The 21,863-nt window shown below is 47.3% G+C and overlaps 1 protein-coding gene across 1 annotated transcript; it reads left to right on the top strand.

Moving 5' to 3' along the window:
* The first annotated feature begins 1,422 nt into the window (after positions 1-1,422).
* On the top strand, positions 1,423-20,879 carry tgm1l1 (transglutaminase 1 like 1). The gene is made up of 14 exons (XM_056596589.1): positions 1,423-1,700; positions 5,161-5,456; positions 5,922-6,113; positions 8,895-9,146; positions 12,485-12,603; positions 13,396-13,503; positions 13,670-13,847; positions 14,729-14,867; positions 16,223-16,415; positions 16,811-16,964; positions 17,393-17,677; positions 17,891-18,051; positions 18,329-18,465; positions 18,987-20,879. The coding sequence occupies exons 2-14, from the start codon at positions 5,162-5,164 to the stop codon at positions 19,129-19,131; spliced, it is 2,358 nt and encodes a 785-aa protein (XP_056452564.1). The 5' UTR covers positions 1,423-1,700; position 5,161; the 3' UTR covers positions 19,132-20,879.
* The last annotated feature ends 984 nt before the right edge of the window (positions 20,880-21,863 follow it).

Genomic DNA, 21,863 nt, shown 5'->3' with positions numbered 1-21,863 from the left:
TGGAAGGTTCAGGGTTTGATGCCCCAATATCAACAGTCTGTAGGCGCCCGTCAGCAAGATGCCCTCGCCCTAACCTTCTCCTTAATGACCCGTCTCTGCACACACTGTCTGACCCCTAACCTGCTCCTTAATGACCCGTCTCTGCACACACTGTCTGACCCCTACCTGCTCCTCAATGACCTGTCTCTGTACAGTCTAACCCCTACCTGCTCCTTAATGACCAGCCTCTGTATTCACTGTCTTATCCGGCCCTACTCATTAATGACCTGTGTCTGTGCTGTCTAACCCTCCCACAGGACCTGTCTTTCTACTCTCTAACCCCTACCTGCTCTTTGATGACGTGTATCTGAATTCACTGCAAATCACTTTGGATGAAAGTGGTTATTTTGTTGAAAATAACAGTGCTTTTGGCAGAAATTGAATATTATACTCATCAAGTACTTTTCAATTTGTCTATAATTGATAATCCCATGAAAATAAGAAATTACCTTAGATTGAGGCATTTATATCTACATAGGGAGCGGGTCCTCTCCCACAGATGCTAGGATGCACCTCCATGTTTCTACAGTAGCCCAGCATGGACAAACGACAGGGCCCCACTCCGCCCTGGTGCCAATGTGTGTGTTGGGCAAGAATCAGTTTCCACCGGATGGATGTTGTGACATCCTCTAGGATTCTCTGTAAATTCACTCAGAGGTACGGCCCATTGTTGCCAGCAGATGACCTCAACGCTCATTTCATCATAGCTGTGCTGACGCTGTTTGAGTGACTTGCGACCTAGATTATTAGAGGATGATCGCAATTGAAGAAAATGATTCAGAATGAGGAAAAACATTCATGGAAAGGATTAGCATATTGTGATTGAGAATTTTGTTTTGTCCCCTCTCTTACATAAAACGACTTTAAAACCAATATCTTCAGAAAAAAGATATTTCAGCCTTGTGACCAACTGTTAAAAAACTGGTAAAAAATGTCCCATATCCGCATCAAATTAAGAGAAGTGGAAGTTCACAGTGAGTTGAAAAGGACACATTTGAATAACTTTCACATTTAACCTTTTTTGTAGACTATTTTCTATAGCATGCTTGCCCTTGATTGGCAAACTAACCAAAAAGAGGCCTTTATTTATTAGTCTAGTTGTGCTTTTGCATTAGTCAGTACAAGTTAATTATATGGCACAGCACAAGAAAGGCAGACTTTGCCCTCAAGGTGGGCATGCCCACTATTGTCGAGTATACCGCTCTAGTGATGAAAGGTAACTGTCGTCCTGACTCCATCTGTTTCCACTGCCTTCCCGTCATGGAAAACGGAGCTGAAACATTGTGATATGTCATTCTCTCACTCCTCTCTCTCTTCCTCTTGTTTTGCATGGGTGTTGCTGCTGCCCCCTAAAATCTAGTTTTTTAGTCATTCCCGGTGTACACTGACTTATGCATGCCGCACCCAAACCTTGAGTTCGCACTGGAGGATATCAATAAAAGGCGTACGTAACCACGGCCACCGGGGTTGGTCGAGGGAGGGGAAAAGAGAGAGACAGGGGTGTGTCGCTTTTATAAAAGAATCTCGCGTACATTCCAGGGTTGGCACGGGTATATATACGATCTGAACAGCAAGCGTGTATTTTAACGCCTCCCGTTATTCCAGTCGCTGTCACCGGTCCGCCGAGCAACAAGAAACCTACTCAAGAACATTCTCTATAAGTAAGGTTTCAATCTTTATTCATAACGAAACACATTTGTCCAAAACCAATGTATAACGTTTTCTTAATAGCCTCAGTCTTTATGCATAGTTGGTTGAGAGTTTGCAGAACTTTGACGCGAGTTTGTGCTGACTGAGTCTTAACTTGATGTTAACGATATGGCCAAATCTCATTAGGAACGTGAAACTTGACTTGGAGAACAACAACGGGCTCATTAAGTGTAGGTCTACTTTGTTTTTCATAACGCTGTCTCATCTTTAGTGTTGGAATTGTGGTCCATAAAACGCGCTCTGGTTTGAGAATGTTTGCGCGTGTTCCAGACACCCGTAAACTTTTTTTTAGAACAGATTTGATCCTCGCCCGCGGGGACTTGACATGCAATCACAGACCGTTATTCCAAAGTTATAGGTTGCTCATAAACTTGAACTTAGACCTGCACGAATAAAATCATAGCCCTTTAAATTAAAACCGTTATATTGTAGCAGTATCGTATTAATTAATAATAATACCCCTAATATGTGACACTATTATAGGCCTATATTTTTTTTACTTATCTGATCCGATTAAGTGCAAATTATTTATATATGTGTTATAAAGTAGGCCTATAATTCTTGTCGCTTACATCTTCTCATAATAAACGTTAATTCTAATTACTTTAATCATCATATTTCTAATAGTGAGTTTAGGAGCCACCAGGGCCCGTTAAGGTAACATTCTTATCACGTCGTCTCAGCAGACATTCCGTCCCTGCTGTCGCCATGCCAACACGAAGTTAGAGTGGAACAATGCGCTCTAGTTAGCTTATAATGAAAACATGTTGTGATCACATTGCGAGAAACGGAACCGCAAGTGTATCAGGAATGAACTTGATTCTGTCACTGGGTGACGCATGTCTTGTAGGCCTCTTGCCGTCTGTCTGGTCCATTCTGAACTGTTGCCATAGAAATCAATCAAAGCCAGGTTTATTGACGTCTCAAAAGACGGGGAGGGATGTAGAGATTTAGTTTACGCGATGTTGAGACGTTATTCGGCGTCTTTTAATTTTTGTTTTTCTTGGAATAATTCCCTGTTATGAGGAAGATGTTTATTTATTAAAAATAATTGGTGTGCTGGGCGTGACGCAATCAACAGAACCAGAGTTTGGCCAAATATTTGAGAGATGTCGAAATGTAGGAGAGCGATCTTATCTGACAAACCGATTCATTGAATTAATTCGGTGAGATTAATCTATTTTCTCCTCTGTCTTCACGCTATATCTCTTGGTCGTTGTTTTTTCTTCTCTCTTGATCTGTCTTTCTCTCTACATCTGTCTTTCTCAATATAGCCTATGTTTTTCTCTCTATCTCTCTTTCTCCCTAAATCTGTTTTACTCTCTATCTCTTTCTTTCTCTCTATGTCCGTCTATCTCTGTCTTTCTTTCGTCATATCTCTCTTTATCTCTCCCTTTATTTCTCTCTGTCTATATATGCCTTTTCCTAAAGGTATGAAGTAGTTTTTTTTGACACATGCACACACACCAATTCAGCTGTCATCTGTCCTGTTCTGAGATCAGGTCAGATAACTCCATTTGATTGCTCTCTCCTCTATCCAATCGATGTCGTAAATGTTCACATCCACGATCCAAATCCTTCTCCTCCAATCATCCTCCTCCAATCATCTTCATCAGAGCTGTTTCTAACCATCCTTACTCATTACATAAAATAGATGTGTTCATTAAATATAATATTTGTTATTATAGAGAGGGGAACGCAATTATCTTAACCATTTGAGAAATGTGTGTGTGTGTGTGTGTCCGCGTGTCCAAGCATAGTGTATCTGCGTCATTCTCTGCATAGTGTGTATGTGCCGCTGCATAGTGTGTGTTTTTGTGTGTATGTGTGTCTCTATGCATTTGTTTGATTCTATGCCTGTGTGTCTGTGCTGGAGTTTCTGTCTCTTTGTGTGTGTGTGTGTGTGTGTGTGTGTGTGTGTGTGTGTGTGTGTGTGTGTGTGTGTGTGTGTGTGTTTCTGCATGTGTGGCAAACACACATGCTACAGCAGAATGTAGATCCCTTGCCCTTTCAACCTCTCAACACGCACGCACGCACGCACGTACGTACATATGTACGTGAGTATGTGTTTTTACGTAGCCTCTGGTTCTATTTTATTGACCAGCTGTTGGTAATTAGAGTATTAGATTAAGTCGTGTTTTACTAGAAACCAATAAACGAAATGATGTCCCTGGGGTGGTGTGTGTGTGTGTGTGTGTGTGTGTGTGTGTGTGTGTGAGAGAGAGAGAAAGGGAGAGGCAGTGTGTGTATCTCAAGGGTGTTTATGTATGAGATGCATTTGTGTACATACTCCATTAGCAGGGTTTTTTATCTGTACGGAGGGGAGAGAGAAGAGACAGAGGATGAGAGGAGGTGGGAGAGGGGGAGGCGAGGGAGGGGGAATTTCTCTGCTTGTAAACAGCAGTTGGGCATTTGACCTTTGACCCTGAGTCCCATGGTGGGAGTTATACGGACGAGTGAAAGGGAGGCGTTTGTTGGTTCCTTCGCTTCATTTCGTCTTCTGTGATCCTTCTTCCAATTTGTTTGATTTGAGGAAAATACATACTAGCCTAGTCATGTTTGGTTGATCCGAGTGTTCGAAGTGTGGAGGGACACACACACACACACACACACACACACACACACACACACACACACACACAGGAAAGCATATACACACACACACACACAGGTAGTCATGCATATCTGCACATAAATTCTTGCCTGCATGCAAATCTCCATGTGCACTCTCCCCTCTCTCATTTCTCTCCCTCTCTGTCGGCCCCTCTCTTTTTCTTTCTGTCTCTCTCTCTCTCTCTCTCTGTAACAGCTGGGGTGGGGCAGATTGTTTGCAGCTGTTAGTGTATCACTCACACCGAGTGCTACACCGAGTGCCAAAGTTGGCTTTGCTTTGGAAAAATATAGCTGACAAATGCCCAGAGTTTTGGGAAAGTTGAGAGAGAGGCAGGAATGCAGTAATTGTGGGAAATTGTAAAACGAAAATAAGAAGGGTTGTGGGCGTTGGAAAACAAAAGTGGAGAGACGCAATCAAAAGTTGGATAGTTACTGGTAAATAAATGAATGCATACATGAGTCATGTAATGCATGTTTGGTGCAGTGGGGGTTGCGTGGACATGTGACGCACTGTGTTTGAACCGTGTTGTGTACGCACTTAAAGCTCATGAGAACCACCAGCCGAGACATATCCTTCACTCTCCTCCCCTTTTCCTCTCTCCTCTTTGTCCCTCCTGACTTCTCGTCTCCTGAACGCTCCACTGCTGTTCACTTCTCCTCCTCTCCGCTCCTCTCCTCTCCTCTGCTCCCTTATAATCTCCCCTTCTCTCCCTTCCTTTCCTCTTCTCTCCTCCTGTGATTCCATTTATCGCAGCCTCTAGATCTCCTAAATCATCACCTCTTCCTCCTTTTTCCCAGAATGCCCAGCGAACGTCCGTCAGTGAGGGGCGTGTCTGGAGTGGGCCGGTACGCCGGTGCGGCTCCGCCCACCCGGGTGCAGGTGTCAATCAATCCCAATGACGGCAGCAAGAAGGAAGAGGTGGAAGAGGGGGGGTGTCGCAGCTGGTTCCGGAAGATGTGCCCGTGCTGCTGCGAGCCCCAAGCCAGCAACTCTTATGATGTCACCGATAAGGTTGAGGTGGTCCCCTTTACGCCCGTTGCCGACAAGGACCCGCCCAAGTTCATTCCCCTGACCAATGGAAACGAGATGGAGGGTGAGATAGCCCAGCCGTTCATGATGACTTTTCCTTTCGTGGAGCAATCCTTCTTTGTTATATAATTCTCTATAACCTTTATTGGCCAAAATGGAGCCAGCCATTTATAATCATTACGAGACTTATATTTATAAAAATAACCATATCATCAATCGTTTGGGCGAGCATTTGGGTGTTAATGCAGCAGAAATGTCATGCGTCTGCTTTTTTTCATGTCATTTCCATGTCATTTTATTTATCTTTTAAGGATTTTTTACACGCGAGTTCTTCCTTTGTATAGCACTATGAAAGTACTTTAACTGAAGGAATAAACTTTCCTTGCACAACTCGTAAAAGTATGATTATGATAGTGAATATTGTCATTTAATCCCATTCATTCAAAGGACCTCCAGGTTGTGATAGGTTGTAATAACAACCCCCCTCTCTCCCTCTCCCCCCTCCCCTCCCCTCCCCTGGCTCCACCAGAGGTGAAGCTGTGTGTGCGGGCGGTGGACCTGCTGAGCTCTCAGTCGGGTCAGAACCGCACGGAGCACCACACCGACGCCTTCCACGGGGACGAGCTGGTCCTGCGGCGAGGCCAGGCCTTCCAGATCCAGCTGGAGCTGAGCCGGCCCTACAACCAGGACACGGACAGCATGCACCTGGACCTCAAGACAGGTAGGATCGAATTGATTTAGACCGGGCGTGACCGAAGAAGTCCTTTGTGGACCAACTTGTTTGTCACTGCAGCTTCCGTTGGTTAGGACCAGTGGGGTCACCTTGGAGACGGGGAAATACGATCAAAACAAATCACGCCTTTTCTGAATCATCACACACAATGTTTCCAATGCCGTCATCTGCTGAGATTTCATCATCTGCTCCGATATATTTTGCAACTTGCAAAATATCTGAGGCGCAGGAAATGCCGCAGAAGATGGCGAGGTGTGTTTGTTTTCTCTGCAGTCACGTAATTTTTGTTCTGGCCCTGGATTTCGATCCGCAATGCCTCCCTGTAATGACAGAGACATTAATGGGCAAGGAGCCTCACTCAGCCCTGTCTCATCCTTGATGACCTGTATCTAATAAAATACCAGGTCGCCTGCTAAATGAAAATACCAATAAGATATAACACGCAATGACCAAAAAACACCAAAATGCAACGAGTTACAAGTGACCCAGCCCCATTCCCCTGCTACATTCGGGGTGTGCTGTGCCAGATCATATTGCATTAAGACGGCCGTGTGCGTAAGAGAGACAGATGAAGAGGCCAAGGCGTGTTTATGGGAGTGTTTAGGATACAATAAGGAGGTGACTCACGCGCAATGTCTGGCGCTATAGTGTTTTGATAAGGAGTTAAAGACAACAAAGAAGGCGATCATGAAGGCACAGTGAAACAAAACAAGAAAGCTTTTTATTTATTGGATCTTAATCTCACACACACACACACACACACACACACACACACACACACACACACACACACACACACACACACACACACACACGCACATTAAACCGAAACGCACATTTCAGCGACGCTCCAACCCAGTGTTAATGCAAATCATTTGACAGCAGACCTTACCTACTATCCCCTCCTGCCTCTCAACCTGATCTTCCTCCTCCACCTCTTTCACCGTCTCCTCCTGCTCCTCCTTCCTCTGCTCCTCCTTGACCTCCTTCACCTGCTCCTTTCCATCCTCCTTCTCCTCCTTCACCTCCGTCCCCTGCTCCTCCTCCCCCTCCTCCACCGCCTTCACCCAGCCCTCTTCCTCTACCCCCTCCTCCTCCGCCTTCACCCAGCCCTCTTCCTCTACCCCCTCCTCCTCCTTCTCCTCCTTCACCTCCGTCCCCTGCTCCTCCTCCCCCTCCTCCACCGCCTTCACCCAGCCCTCTTCCTCTACCCCCTCCTCCTCTTCTCCTCCTTCACCTCCGTCCCCTGCTCCTCCTCCTCCCCCTCCTCCACCGCCTTCACCCAGCCCTCTTCCTCTACCCCCTCCTCCTCTTCTCCTGGCTTTACTGGCCTCACAATTACACTACACCCATGGGAGAGCATTCCATGCTGGAGGCCACACACACTCTTCCCTGTGTCACCTAGGTGTCAACAGGGAGTTGGGAGAGTGTGTTGGGAAGGTCCCAATCCAGGAAGGGAACGGGAGGAAGCGGGGAAAAAAATGAAAACAATCAGCAAACCGAAACATTCCAAAGAGGGAAATAAAAATGTCTGTTTAAGCGTGTGCGGAAATCACTTGCAAAACCGATTGTCGTACATATGTTATTGTGAGTTGTTATTGCTATTGTTATTCCAGCCAATAGGAAGGATTTACGGTGAGGGGAGCTATGTGTTAGTGGTTAGGGTGTTTGTCTCCAAGCCCGAGAGGTTCTGGCTTTGAATCCCAATGTACGTTTTTGCAATTCAATCATTGATGACAAGGACCCATGGACCCAAGAACAGTCGATGATAGTTTCCCAAGTCGTTGGCAAAGGAGACTTTTTTTCCTATTCCTTCCAAGTATTGAGTGGTGAGAGAGGAAGGGAGGGGGAGATCTCAACCGAACAATGCTGTCTCTCTTTAACCCCGTAACCTTGACGACAATCGGCCTCCAGCCCCACTGCAGGGTGCTACGGCCCAAATAAATAGTTCTGCACAAAAATATCCGGATCCCTTTACCTCCTCCCTGCTGAGGTATGCTGACGGACATTTCTATCTCTTCACCTCTCCAAACCAAACAACATCTGCATTTACTCACATGCAACCCCCTGCTCCACATCTGGCCAAAGTCTGTTTACTGGTATGTCAGAATAGATAAAGGTTCTACCAGCTCAATGCTTTCAATGTGTCTGTGGTCCGCAGCTCTGCAATTTATCTAGCGAATCGGCCCAGAGAAGAGTCTTGTTTATCAACGCCGTTGGATATGGGTTGCTGTTCCAATGTAGTAATAATGAAATTCTGTATCTATGAAAGACAGTGCCAGTGGAATTATGGATTTCCCGCTCCCTGCCACATGATTACAGTCCTTAACTTTGTTCTTCTTTGTAATTGTTTTGGCAGGGTATGTGTTGGCAACAATCAGCTGTCAACAACAGTGCGTTCAGCATCGTATCATATCATATTTTCTAAATGGATCCTAATGTAACACCATCAAAACACAGTCCACCATATAAATCAACCAGCAACTAAAAGTACACAAGATCACAGTCATCCTCCCTCCTATTCTTCATCCATGGAGGTTCACATCCATGGTTCGGGAGCAGCAATCCAAACACGGCCTTTCTCTACCCACAATGCCAGTCAAATGTCAGACATTTGCAGAAAAGACCTGTATGGTTTCACTACCAACAATAAGGAAATGTGATTCCTAGTTCTTCAAATGAATGTAGAAAATATGAAAAAAATACATATAAACAAACTATCAAAAAAAACAATACTAAATGCGTAACAAGTCGCCTGTTCTCTTTCAGGTCCTCTGCCCATCGTGTCCAAGGGCACCCACATCATCGTGCCGTTGGTAGACGATCTAGAGGACGACCGGTGGGAAGCCAAGATCGTGGAGCAGATCGGCAACACGGTGAAGCTGTCGGTCAACTCCACCCCCAAGGCGGTGGTGGGCGTGTACGCACTCTCTGTCACCACTTGCTCAGCCAAGGGCGGTGACGTCACCGTCCACGAGGCCGGCAAGAAGGTGGTGATGCTGTTCAACCCCTGGTGTGAAGGTAACGCATCATCCAGTCCCATTGCATGAACGTGTTGAGCGGGCCAAAGGATCTGTCGTCAACATTCTTGTAGTAGTCCTCAAAATCAGTTCCAACCAAACTTCTTCTAACCAATTCCTGCTTCACCAGATTCTTCTTTTGACTGTTTATTTTGTTACTATTTTTTTTTTTTGCGTTGACAAAAATATTATAATTTTTTCACCGAAAACCGTTTTCAGACTTTTATTTTATGTCTGAAAAACGTTTTGCTGAAACAGATAAACAAGGCTTGCCTTGTTTCAGTATAATTGATTTAGCTGTTGATGGGGCTGACAGACAAGATGTATAACTATGCAAGGGGAACGGAAACAAATGTGTTGTAGTGACGCCAGAAACATTAGGTCACACAATCACACACACACAAACACACACACACACACACACACACACACACACGCAGACAGAGGGAGATTCTCTTGGCTACATGATGGATAGCGACAAGTTGCAAGTGAGTTGAATTCTTCCCACTCATGTCAAAAGTTACTTTGGCACTACCCTTGGGATCCGATTAAACAAACATCCAGATGTTTGCTCTCTGGTTCTCATCCCTCTTCAACTCTAGAACTTTGTCCTGGTCGTTCGATATAGGAGTCAGAGGGGGCTTCAGCTGTTGATTATTAGCTCTGCTCTTTTGTCAGTTGGTATGCGGTCGTTAAAAGTTGAAAGTAAAAAATGTAAACTATTTCCAAATAATTATTAATTCAACCGCTTAGGTTGTTAACAAAGAAAAACCAGGGCGGTGGTTAGAGGCTTGCGAAACCGAAAACAAAGAGTGTGTCTTGGTTTATGTGCTGTTGTTGGCTGTGTGCCCAATGTGCTCGCTGGCTCTCTCTCCACCTCTCTTTCCCTTTCTCCTCTATCGCTTTCTCTCTCTCTCTCCTTTCCTTCCTCCCTCACTCGATCATTATTTTCATGCTCATAAAAGTAAAAAAAACACAGAATTCCACATTTATTGTGTGAATCATCATGGGTCTTGCACATGGCCATCTTGCAGCTGTGACTCTCTTATCTTTCTCTCTAGATCTGCTTCACTCTCTCTGCTCTAGATATTCTCTCTCTCTCTCTTCCTCGCTTTCTTACTTACTCCCCCTCTGTTGTTTGAGACCTCCACCCATCCTTCCCTCCGTCTCTCCCTTATCCAGACGTCTGTCTTCTGTTTTACAACATGCTTCACTCACACACCCACGCCCATACATACACACGCACACACATGCACATACACACACCCACGCACATACACAAGCGCACACATACACATGCACCTACACACACACACACGCACATAAACACACACACACGCACAGGAACACACGCATGCAAACACACACGGTATACACAGAAGCACACACTCGCACACACAAACACACATGCACAAACCCACATACACACAAGCACGAACACACAAGCACACACGTAATTCCAGAGCTGTACTGTGAAATAACTCCAGATTCTCTGTACCTTCCTCTGCCGTCTCTGAACATATCCTACTCCACGCCCCTCTCTCTATGCCTCCTCCTGCCTCCTCCACCCCTCTATCGACAGCTCCTCCGTCTCCTCCATCCTCCTCCACCCCGCTCTTGGTCGACATTTTGCTCCCTCCTCTCTCCCCTCTCCCTCACTCACCCCCCAGCCTCCCTTCCTCCCCTCTCTCCCGCTCCACAGCTCCCTGTGTCTCCTCCTCCTCCTCCTCCTCTCTCCCTGGCGTCTCTTTCTCCTCTGTCCTGTTCATCTCGAATGCTCCTTAGCTTTCCTTTTCTTCTTTTTGCCCTCGCTCACTCTTCTGTGAAACCCCCAGCACACACACACACACTCACACACACACAAACACACATACACACACACACCTCCAACCCTGCAGGGCTGTACTTTAATCCAACTTTCCCTTGTTCTCCTCCCCTCCTCTGCTTTTCTCCTCCTCCCCTCCTATTAATATTCCTCCCGTCCCGTCTTTGTCCTCGGCTAACCTCCCTCTTACACTCGCCCTCCTTCCTCCTCGTCTCCCCACTTTTCTCCACTCCTCCTCTTCTCTCCCCCCCTGCTGCAAAATTCCCTTGGCCGCCTCTCACTGATAATCACATCCTCGTGCAAACAAAACGCAGAGAGAGAGAGAGAGAGAGACATGAACATTTGGGCTGAAGCCAACAGCAGCACATAACGAAAGACACACTTTCTGTTTTTCACTTCTCCAAAACTATATGAGAGAGAGAGAGAGAGAGAGAGAGAGAGAGAGAGAGAGAGAGAGAGAGAGAGAGAGAGAGAGAGAGATGAGAGAGAGAGAGAGAGAGAGGAGAGAGAGAGAGAGAGAGAGAGAGAGAGAGAGAGAGAGAGAGAGAGAGAGAGAGAGAGAGAGAGAGAGAGAGAGAGAGAGAGAGAGAGAGAGAGAGAGAGAGACTCCTTTGGGGCCAACTGGGGGACATTAAAACAGGCACAGTGCTTTGTGGAAGAGAGCAAAGGGGCTGTGTGTGTGTGTGTGTGCGCCTCCCCTTCGATAAGTAGGAGTCAAAGAGTTGTCGCCACTTTAGTGAGTCGGAAAACCCTTTTTTAAACAAAACTTGCGGTTCAAATCCAGTGACACAAGTCCATCATGGCTGGGGCTGACCACCCAGAGTACGCATCATTTCCTGTCTCTCGAGTAAAGTTTGGGGCACCTCTTATAGCACCATGCTGTCATTGTGTTTCTCCAGCGCTTCCTGGCCCCGGGGGCCACTTTCACTTCTTCTGTGAGAAGGAAATCCACATTCCTGGCCTATTGAATCACAGTGGCCAGGGTCATGAGCTCACTGTCACTTTAATCAGGGGCAGTATGGGCCCTTAGGGGCCTTAAAGGTATACTTAGACGAAAGATGTATGGATACCTAACGATGGGTAAAGAAGATTATTTATAGATAGATAAAGATGGGTTGAGATAGATTGGCATGGAAGGTTGAAGATAGATTTATGGATAGATAAAGATGAAGAATGCTTATGAAAAGATTTGTCAATGATTTGTTTTGTTATTAATGGTGAATTATTATTTTGCTAGTTTGTTAACAATTGCCCTTACAATGAAGGGAAACTAGCGGAGTGGTTCATGTGTTCAACTCCAAGCTGGAAGGTTCTGGGTTGGATCCCCCATTGTCTGCAGTTTACCTGTAGGCCCTTGAGCAAGAAGCCCCCTAACCCAGAGTCCCTCCTGCATTGGGCTGTCTTTGGGCTGTCTTTGGTCTCACTTTGGCTCACGTGTCTGTCAGCCAGCCGAGGTGAGACATTGATCTTCAGGTTCAATTCCATAATGTATATCTGTTTGTGGATCTGTGCAGATGACTCAGTGTTCCTGGACGACGATGACGAGAGGAACGAGTACGTTCTCAACGACACCGGGAGGATCTACTATGGAACCGAGAAACAGATCGGCGCCCGGACCTGGAACTTTGGACAGGTGCGACCGCTGTCCAAGAAGTGCTTTGGTCGCCCGTGCACATCCGCTCTTTTGGCTTGGATGTGGACTCGCTGCCTGCTCAACCTAAGAGTTTTTGCAATGAATCTTATTGAAAGGGAAGAGTGAATTCATATCATAAGGAATTCCCTTGAGAGGATTTTTCTGAGGTGTAGTCATATTATAATTATTTCCTTTTACAAGGTTATTAAGCTGTTCCTCTGTGTTTTCCACTAGACTCTAGTGGAACACACAGAGGAACAGCTTAATAACAAGCTATATTGACTAGAGTTAGTTGTTAAGCTGTTCCTGTGTGTTTTCCTCTGAAGTTAGTGGTTAAGCTGTTCCTCTGTGTGTTACACTAGAGGTAGTTATCAAGCTGTTCCTCTGTGTGTTACACTAGAGGTAGTTATCAAGCTGTTCCTCTGTGTTTTACACTAGTGCTAGTTATCAAGCTGTTCCTCTGTGTGTTTCACTAGAGCTAGTTATCAAGCTGTTCATCTGTATATTCAACTATAGTTGCTTGCTAAACTGTTCCTCTGTGTGTTCCACTAGAGTTTGTTATTAAGCTGTTCCTCTGTGTGTTTCACTAGAGTTAGTTATTAAGCTGTTCCCCTGTGTGTTTCACTAGAGTTAGTTATTAAGCTGTTCCTCTGTGTTTCACTAGAGCTCGTAGTTAAGCTGCTCCCCTAGAGCTAGTTATGTTGTTCCTCTAGAGCTAGTTGTCAAAGCTGTTCCTCTGTGTGGTCTACTAGAGCTAGTTATTAAGCTGTTCCTGTGTGTTGTTCTGTGTAGTTCCAGGAGGGTATTCTGGAGGCGTGTCTGTTCTTGCTGGAGAAGAGTGAGATCGCCCCCGCTGGCCGCTGGGACCCCATCAACGTGGTGCGGGTCATCTCCGCCATGGTGAGACTGCTACTCTTCTACATACTCTTCCTCACATTCCTTTTTGTGCATCACACATAGACAGCGAACCAATCAAACGCTCTCATCACCCATCCTCATCCATCCACCCTTTAGTGACATCACTTGGTTTTGTGACCTCACTCCCTGTCTCCTCCCCCTCCCCCAGATTAACGCGCAGGACGACTACGGCGTTTTGATCGGGAACTGGAGCGGGGACTACAGCGACGGGACGAGCCCCGCGGCGTGGAGCAGCAGCGTGGACATCCTGAAGCAGTACCACGAGGCCGATGGGACGCCCGTGGCCTACGGACAGTGCTGGGTCTTCTCTGGGGTCACCAACACAGGTGTGTGTGTCGTCTGTCCCACTACATGACTGTGTGTGCATGGGTGTGGGTGTGGGTGGGTGTGTGTGTCTGGAGGTGTGGATGTGTGTGGGTGTTTGTTGGTGTGTGTGTGTGTGTGTGGGGGGGGGGGGGGTATGGGTTTCCTAGGACTGAAACCTGAGAAACCCCAGGGCCAAACTTGCATGCACGCTACACCAGCATTTCAACCCAGGGTATTTCATACAAGTCACTAGCATAGATGTAGAACTTTAGATTATAAAGCCAATGCTAGCCTATGTCTTTGTGCACATGTGCCCAAAGATTTCCTGAACTCTTACTGGCCAATCTCACAATTTAGCAGATAGCGCAGTGGCCCCTGATAGAAGCTAGCCATAGCTCTTATCAAAATACCACTCCTCTGCATTCCTGCCATCACTGCTAGGGACAGATGGACCGACGCAGGCCGCCGTGTGGCCGGCTTTCACTGAGCCGAGGGCGATGCAAGTTCCATGCAAGCCTTGTCAAAGGCGGCGTTGGTAACGTGCGAGAGTGTGTGTGTTTGTAACAGAAAGTGTGACAGGGTTCTTCCTCACTTCCAATAAGCCTTGAGAACGCTGTCACTGCCGAACACGATGGCTGTGGTCAGTTGGCTTTGTGATAAGAGACCTTAAGTATTCCAATCAAGGGGTCGCTGGTTCAATCCCCCCAGTAGGAATTGAACGCCATAACACCAGGCGCTGTTTATTGCACATGTTATGGCCGAAGTGAAGGTTTGGATGCATGTCACTAAACAGAGGGGGCTTGCAGACTTGCAGTCCAATGACTGAGGACATTTGGGTGCAAACCCAGAACCCGGACCCATTTGAGAACCTATGCCTTCATCTCTCTCTCTCCGCCCATAGTGCTCCGGTGCCTGGGGATCCCGGCCCGCAGCGTGACCAACTTCCAGTCGGCCCACGACACCGACGTGTCCCTCACCACCGACGTCTACCTGGACGAGGAAATGGAGCCCATCAACCACCTCAACAAAGACTCTGTGTGGTAAGAGCCTCTCTTACGTCTCTGTGTGTGGTTAGAGCCTCTCTTACCGTCTCTCTGTTTGGTAAGAGCCTCTCTTACGTCTCTCTGTGTGGTAAGAGCCTCTCTTACCGTCTCTCTGTGTGGTAAGAGCCTCTCTTACCGTCTCTCTTGTAGGAAGAGCCTCTATTAAGGTCTCTCTGTGTGGTAAGAGCCTCTCTTACCATCTCTCTGTGTGGTAAGAGAATCTCTTACCGTCTCTGTGTGGTAAGAGAGTCTCTTACCATCTCTCTGTGTGGTAAGAGCCTCTATTACGTCTGTCTTGTGGTAAGACCCTCTATTACCGTCTCTATTTTGGTAAGAGCCTCTTTTACGGTCTCTCTTGTGGTGAGTGTCTCTCTTACGGCAAATGCTCTGGGCGTCGCCACCGGCCAACACCCAGAGCAAGAGGTGTGCTGCAAGAGTTGTCCGCTTGGGGAACAAGTGTTATTCAACATCGGAGCGGGTTCTCTCCTGTTTTGAGTACGATCCGTTTTAATGTGTCCATGCGGAGTCCTTGATACAACAACGTATGAAAGAAAAATACATTGACTGTAAAGCAGGACATCTATAGATATCATTCGCTGTAAAGAATGATTCAATTCAATACATTCCCATAACAACTTTAACAAAATCTTAGTGCAAAAACAACAGCCGTGACTCACGATGTGTATCATCCATTGGATGACATAATCAGACACCAACACGGAACGTAATCCGCCCACGCCCCCTCCAGAGCCTGCTTGTGGGCCCCTGGCCTACTGCTACTCCTAGAGACCCCCCACCCCCCACCCCCTCTCTGAGATGTCATGTGGGGGTGCCTCCGTCCGACCCCGAGGAATCCCGGGCACTCGGAATGTCCTGTATATTTAGATCCCCCCCCCCCCCCACACACACACACCTGCCCCAGCCCCCGGCCACCCGGGGGGGGGTTTAAAAAGCCGGCACTCACGCCACGTGTTCTGATACAGCCCAGCACGGCTGATCAACGTCAGGGGGGCATGCTGCTTGTGATCCGACCCAGCTGGGGGAGGCCCGCCCTGCCTGGGGGAGGTTTCGTTATGTATGACCTCATTCATCTGGGGGAGGACGGGTGGCGGCGCGCATGTGGAATGCATTTGCCGTTTTATGGTTCAACCCTGGATTTGTGCATTTTCTAACTATTACCACATCAGTCACACATGGTCAGTGCACATCTGGTGTCGAATGACATGAAAAACACGTTGTTCGTGTTTTTGTCGTGCGTGTCACGCATCTCCATGACAGCGTGACTCGGTGGATGTCACGCGTCGTAGCCATAGCACTATTGCCCCGTGACGCGGTGTGACGTGACCCCACAGGAACTTCCACGTTTGGAACGACTGCTGGATGGCGCGTCCCGACCTGCCCCCGGGACACGGCGGCTGGCAGGCGGTGGACTCCACCCCCCAGGAGACGAGCCAGGGCACCTTCCGCTGCGGCCCCGCCTCCATCAACGCCATCCGCGCCGGACAGGTCTTCCTCAAGTACGACACGCCCTTCGTCTTCGCCGAGGTGAGCGCAGTGGACACGCAACGCTTAACGCTTTCCCCTTTCATCCGTCTACGTTCGATGTCTACGTTCGACTTTTTTGTCGTTTAGCAGGGGAGGCTTTCATCTAAAATGTTTTATCTAAAAGTGACTTTACAGGGAATTCAGATTAGAGGGGTAATGGTCGAAGTCTTTATTGTCATATTATATAATCCTGGAATAATCCTAAAATAAATATAGAAACATAGTGATGAGTAAACATCTGCCTCCACCTTAATCCTGTGTCCCCCTGATGCGGTGCTGGAGCTGCAGAGCACCAGCCACCCAGCATTGTAACCACAGTAGAAGGCTCCGGCCGACAGAGCAGTGTGGGCCGCACGGCCCCCAGCCTTCTCACCGTTCTCCCCCTACCCCGCCAGGTGAACAGCGATAAGATCTACTGGCAGAGGAACCTGGACGGGACCTTCGCCCAGATCTACAGCGAGAAGAAGGCAGTGGGCCACTTCATCAGCACCAAGGCGGTGGGCTCCGACGAGAGAGCCGACATCACTAAGCTCTACAAGCACAGCGAAGGTACTGCCAAGTTCACCACCCGCTCAGGGCCAGCTCAGGGGATTCTGCTTGGGTTTGTGCCACTAAAAGTCTGCCCATGTGGGACCTCTTGCCCCCCTGGCCGTTCCTGGTAGGAGGGATCCCTCTCCTGGGTTCCTTCTCCAGGTTTCTGCCCCTCTTGGGGTGCTGGGGAGTCCTAACTTGCCCTTTAGAGATATTTGGTGTCAAGTGTCCAACCTTTCTTTTTCCAGTAAGGGGTCAAAACCTCTCCTCCATATCTCAAATATTCTCCTCCATACCTCGTCTATTTCTCCAGCATAGCTCTATTTGTCCTCCAAATCTCCTCTATTACTTCTCCATATTTCCTCTAGTTCTAAATTTTTTAAAGAAGTACCAAAGTTTGACCTGTCTCTCCCCTCCCTCCCTCCCTCCGTCCCTCCCTCCCCCAGATTCGGAAGAGGAGCGCATCTCCGTGGAGACGGCCAGTCGCTACGGCAGCAAGCCCGACACGTACTCCGTGGCCTTGGCCGAGGACGTGAAGGTGGAGGTGACGATGGACGGGGAGGGGCCCCACATGGGGGCCGACGCCCACCTGAGCATCAAGGTGAAGAACCTGAGCTCCTCGCCGCGCTCCACCGCGCTGCACAGCCAGGCGTCCGTCATGTACTACACGGGCGTGCTGAAGGGCACCGTGAAGAAGGAGACGCTGACCATCCACCTGCTGGCAGATGAAGGTGAGCGCTGGTGATGGGGGTTATGATGATGGTGAGGGTGGTGGTGATGATGGTGATGGGGGTGGGGTTGGTGGGGGTTATGATGATGATGATGATGGTGATGTTAATAAAGACGGAGATGATGGTGGTGATGAAAATGAAGATGGCGTCGGTGTTAAACGCAGAGGAAATGACCGGACTAAAGTACTAATGGCTCTGTGTGGTACCCAACAGAGAAGACCATCGACTGGGTGCTGCCCTACCAGCTGTACCAGGACCAGCTGGTGGACCAGGCCGCCATGATGCTCACCCTGTCCGGCCGGGTCTCTGAGACTCAGCAGGTCCTGGCCCACCAGACCACCTTCCGACTGCGCACACCCGATCTGGAAGTCAAGGTAGGCCCCTCCGAAGAGCATGGAGTGTAGCATGGTGTGGGACGTAGCATGATGTTAGCTGTTAGCACGGATTTTCATGTACGTATTCTTTGAACATGTAGTAAGACACTGAAAGATCAAAGTCTGGTGTTGTGTTTGACTAACTGCTTATGTGTTGTCCTGACTGCTTCTGGGTTTGACTGACTGGGTGTGTGTCCAACTGGCGAACTGGTTCTGTATCTGATTGGTTGTGTGTCTGACTGGTCCTGTGTCTGACTGACTGGTTGTGTGTCTACAGCCCGTGGGAGACGCGCAGGTGGGTAAGGAGATGTCTGCTAAGATCAGCTTCACCAACCCGCTGCCCCGGACCCTGCAGGGGGTGGTCATCAGGGTGGAGGGCCTGGGGCTGCAGAAGGGCCACAAGGTGGTGGTGGGGTAAGGAGATTCTTTACACACACACACACACACACACACACACACACACACACACACACACACACACACACACACACACACACACACACACACACACACACACACACACACACACACACACACACACACACACACACACACACACACACATACGCGCATACATACATACATACATACATACATACATACATACATACATACATACATACATACATACATACATACATACATACATACATACATACATACATACATACATACATACATACATACATACATACATACATACATACATACATACATACATAAAGACACACAGACTCACACTCACACTCACACTCACACTCACACTCACACTCACACTCACACTCACACTCACACTCACACTCACACCCACACACACATTCAAATTCTGGTTCCTCTCTAACTTTCCCCTCCCGGTCAATGTTTAGTGATATCTCCCCTGACCTCTCGCCTTCCCTCTCCTGCGTCCCCCCCTCTCCTCTCTTCTCCTCCTGCAGGGATGTGGGCGCCAACTCCACGGTGAGGGTGACGGAGCACTTCGTGCCCACCCAGCCGGGCCTCAAGAAGCTGGTGGTGTCCCTGGACTGTAAGCAGATGAGCCAGGTCCACGGGGTGGCAGACATCCTGGTCCTGGAGGCCTGAGGCCCAGGAAGGTGACCCTCCATCCTCCACATGCAGCCCGGCCCACCAACCCGCCCACCCATCACCGCTGGGTGGGCCAAGCACTAAAAGGATCACGGTCATCAAGTCAGCCCCATGGCATGGTGGATGGTCCGATTTAAACATTCTAACAATTTAGTCGTCCATAGAGGATTTTATCCCTCGTGACGTGACTAACAGTGGATTTAGATACAGGTCTGGGTTAAAGCCTCCTAGGCCAGGGACACCTACAGGCTACGATGCTGTCATGGAGAGGGGAATCAAACCCATTACTTAGTGGGGCTGGGAGGTGAACAGCGCAGCCACTATACCTTCTGACAGTTGACCTCCTCACTGAGTGTGTGGGCTGGAAGATGGCTTTTATCTAACGAGACGCGACGTCATTCAGATACAGGCCAGGTGAGAACAAGAAGGGGTTAAGATGTGCACATGGGTTGATCACGCATCAATTTTGGATGCATGACATGATGAAACCGTCAGTATTATTATCATTGTGTAACATGGCCATTGTATTTCATTTTCTATTGTCCCACACTTTATTTGTGGGACAAAAACTGTACACATAAGTTTATATAGTGCACGATACGCGTCTAGGAATAAACCCTAATAAGGAAGTGAACGCTAGAGTAGCATTTATAACTTTGAAGTCACACAGAAACATGTGTCTATGTATATAGTGTGTTATCTATGTCACTTCGGTGACACACATGCACTGATTTTGCTATTACTTAAGCTAAGCTGAGTGAGGAAACAATGGTTACCTACAATGTGCCTTACACAGCTCACCTGAAGGACAACACCTTAGTCAAATAACAAATACATTAGACTATTCTCGTTTTTTTTTATTATTTTATTATATTACATTTTATTTCTGTTTTTTGCCGTCCAAATTGAGTGTAATATGAGGTGGTGTTTGCGTAAGAACGACCGGTTTAGATACCGTAAGAAAATCAAGACTAACGTGGTGCTATGCCATTCACCTGATTGTGACAGTTTATATGTTGAACACTGACGTCAATATTATGTTATAACTCGCAATAATCTGTTTGCTCATTTTAAATCACTTTCTACTGTTTGTACAGCTCGTTCATCTACCAAGACAGGCATGAACACTTCCCTAACCCCCCCTGTCCCTGTCCCCACCAAGAAGGGCACGAAAACTTCCCTTACCCCCCCCCCCCCCCTTCCTGCTTTTCAGCCACTTAAAACAAATGTGAAAAGAACAAATATATTTTTAATAATGCATCACCGTATTTATCCAACTAAATTGTGTTTTACTGTTGTTTTTTTTTACTTATTGTGACGCTAATAAAGTAAAATACAGTAAAACGATGGGCAACCATGTCATTATTGAAGGTGTGGAAGGCAGGATGAGCTCAGAGGTAGGAGCAGAGGGGGAAACATGTACTTACCTGTAACTTTTCCCCTCACACTGAAAGAAGCCATTAATCGGAAGCGTTACATAATTACAACCTCAAATATTTAACTAGTCTTGAGAGAAAAAAAGATTGCCTTGGTTGGGGTAGCTCCTCGAAATAAGATAGATAATGTTTTACTGGCCTCTAGTGGCCAAGTGGGAGCATTTGATATATTTGCCGTTTTAACGTTCTAACGCAGTGGTTCTCTCAACTGTGGTACGCGATGCGCTTTTTAGTGTTGCGCAGAGGAATCAACAAAACAATTATTAAAGGTTCAAAAACATTTCGATCGTGGAGAACTGTAAAAAACAGTGACATTGAACAGATTACAGGCGGTATGTTTGGTGATTTTCTTAGAAATTAATCCATGAAACCATCGCATGTCAAACTTCATCTTATGATTGAACACGCAGCCATCTCATTAGTCTAATAATAATGAAAGGGGACATATTATACCACCAGGTGTGAGTGTGATTAGCCATTACAAGCCGTTTTGAAAATGTGCAGCTTCTGACATTGCAGGCTCAGTTGGGCGAGTCCACCTATGTGTGCTGGATAGATCAGCCTACCAGCCTACCCAGTGGACTGTAGCAAACGTTGCTTATCAATCCGTCATACATCAGGTGGACACGCCCACATGTGTTGTCAGTGGTATAATATGTCCCCTTTAAGCTTTTCTAAAAAAAGTTTGTTGGTATACAATTGTTAAATGTGCCTCCTGCGTGAGCTGTGTGTAGCTGAATAGGGCTGCAGGCCTACGCTATTGTATTTTGTTATATTTTATAACATCGTTCATAATTGTGGTACCTGGGGAGACAAATACACGGGATAAAAAGTTTGAGAAACAATGTTCTCAAATGGATAAACAAAATAAATATTCATCTTCTTCTTATGCCTTGACACCCCTTGGGGGGTATAGACCGTCGACAAAGGATCTCCAGAGAACTTGGTTGCTGGCTTTCTTTTCTATCTGTGACCAGGGGCATCCCATCTTTTTTATGTCTGTCTGGAACTCCCTCTGCGAGGTGTTTCTAGGCCGACCTCTCTTTCTCTTCCCCTGGGGGTTCCACGTCAGAGCCTGTCTGGTGGTATTCGACATTGGTTTACGAAGGGTATGCCCAATCCATCTACGTCTTCTTTGTCCAATTTTGTCTCTAGTGTTTGCTTTGTCCTCGTCCATCGGTCTTCATTGGTGATCTTGCCGAATTCTTCTCATGCATCCGTTTATGAAGGTTTGTTCTTAGCTTGCTGTAGAATTTATTGTTCTCCAGGTCTCGGCTCCATAGAACAGGACTG

This window comes from Gadus chalcogrammus, chromosome 8 (genome assembly GCF_026213295.1).
Source record: "Gadus chalcogrammus isolate NIFS_2021 chromosome 8, NIFS_Gcha_1.0, whole genome shotgun sequence".
Taxonomy (NCBI): domain Eukaryota; kingdom Metazoa; phylum Chordata; class Actinopteri; order Gadiformes; family Gadidae; genus Gadus; species Gadus chalcogrammus.
The sequence above is the reverse complement of the archived record's forward strand: the minus strand, read 5'-3'. Positions and strand labels throughout refer to the sequence as shown.

Excerpts from the sequence above, each read along its gene's own strand:
- tgm1l1 (XM_056596589.1), top strand. The coding sequence starts at position 5,162 with ATGCCCAGCGAACGTCCGTCAGTGAGGGGCGTGTCTGGAGTGGGCCGG. Across the intron at positions 16,965-17,392 it reads GCTCTACAAGCACAGCGAAG|ATTCGGAAGAGGAGCGCATC; the intron begins GTACTGCCAAGT and ends TCCCTCCCCCAG. Across the intron at positions 18,466-18,986 it reads GGCCACAAGGTGGTGGTGGG|GGATGTGGGCGCCAACTCCA; the intron begins GTAAGGAGATTC and ends CTCCTCCTGCAG.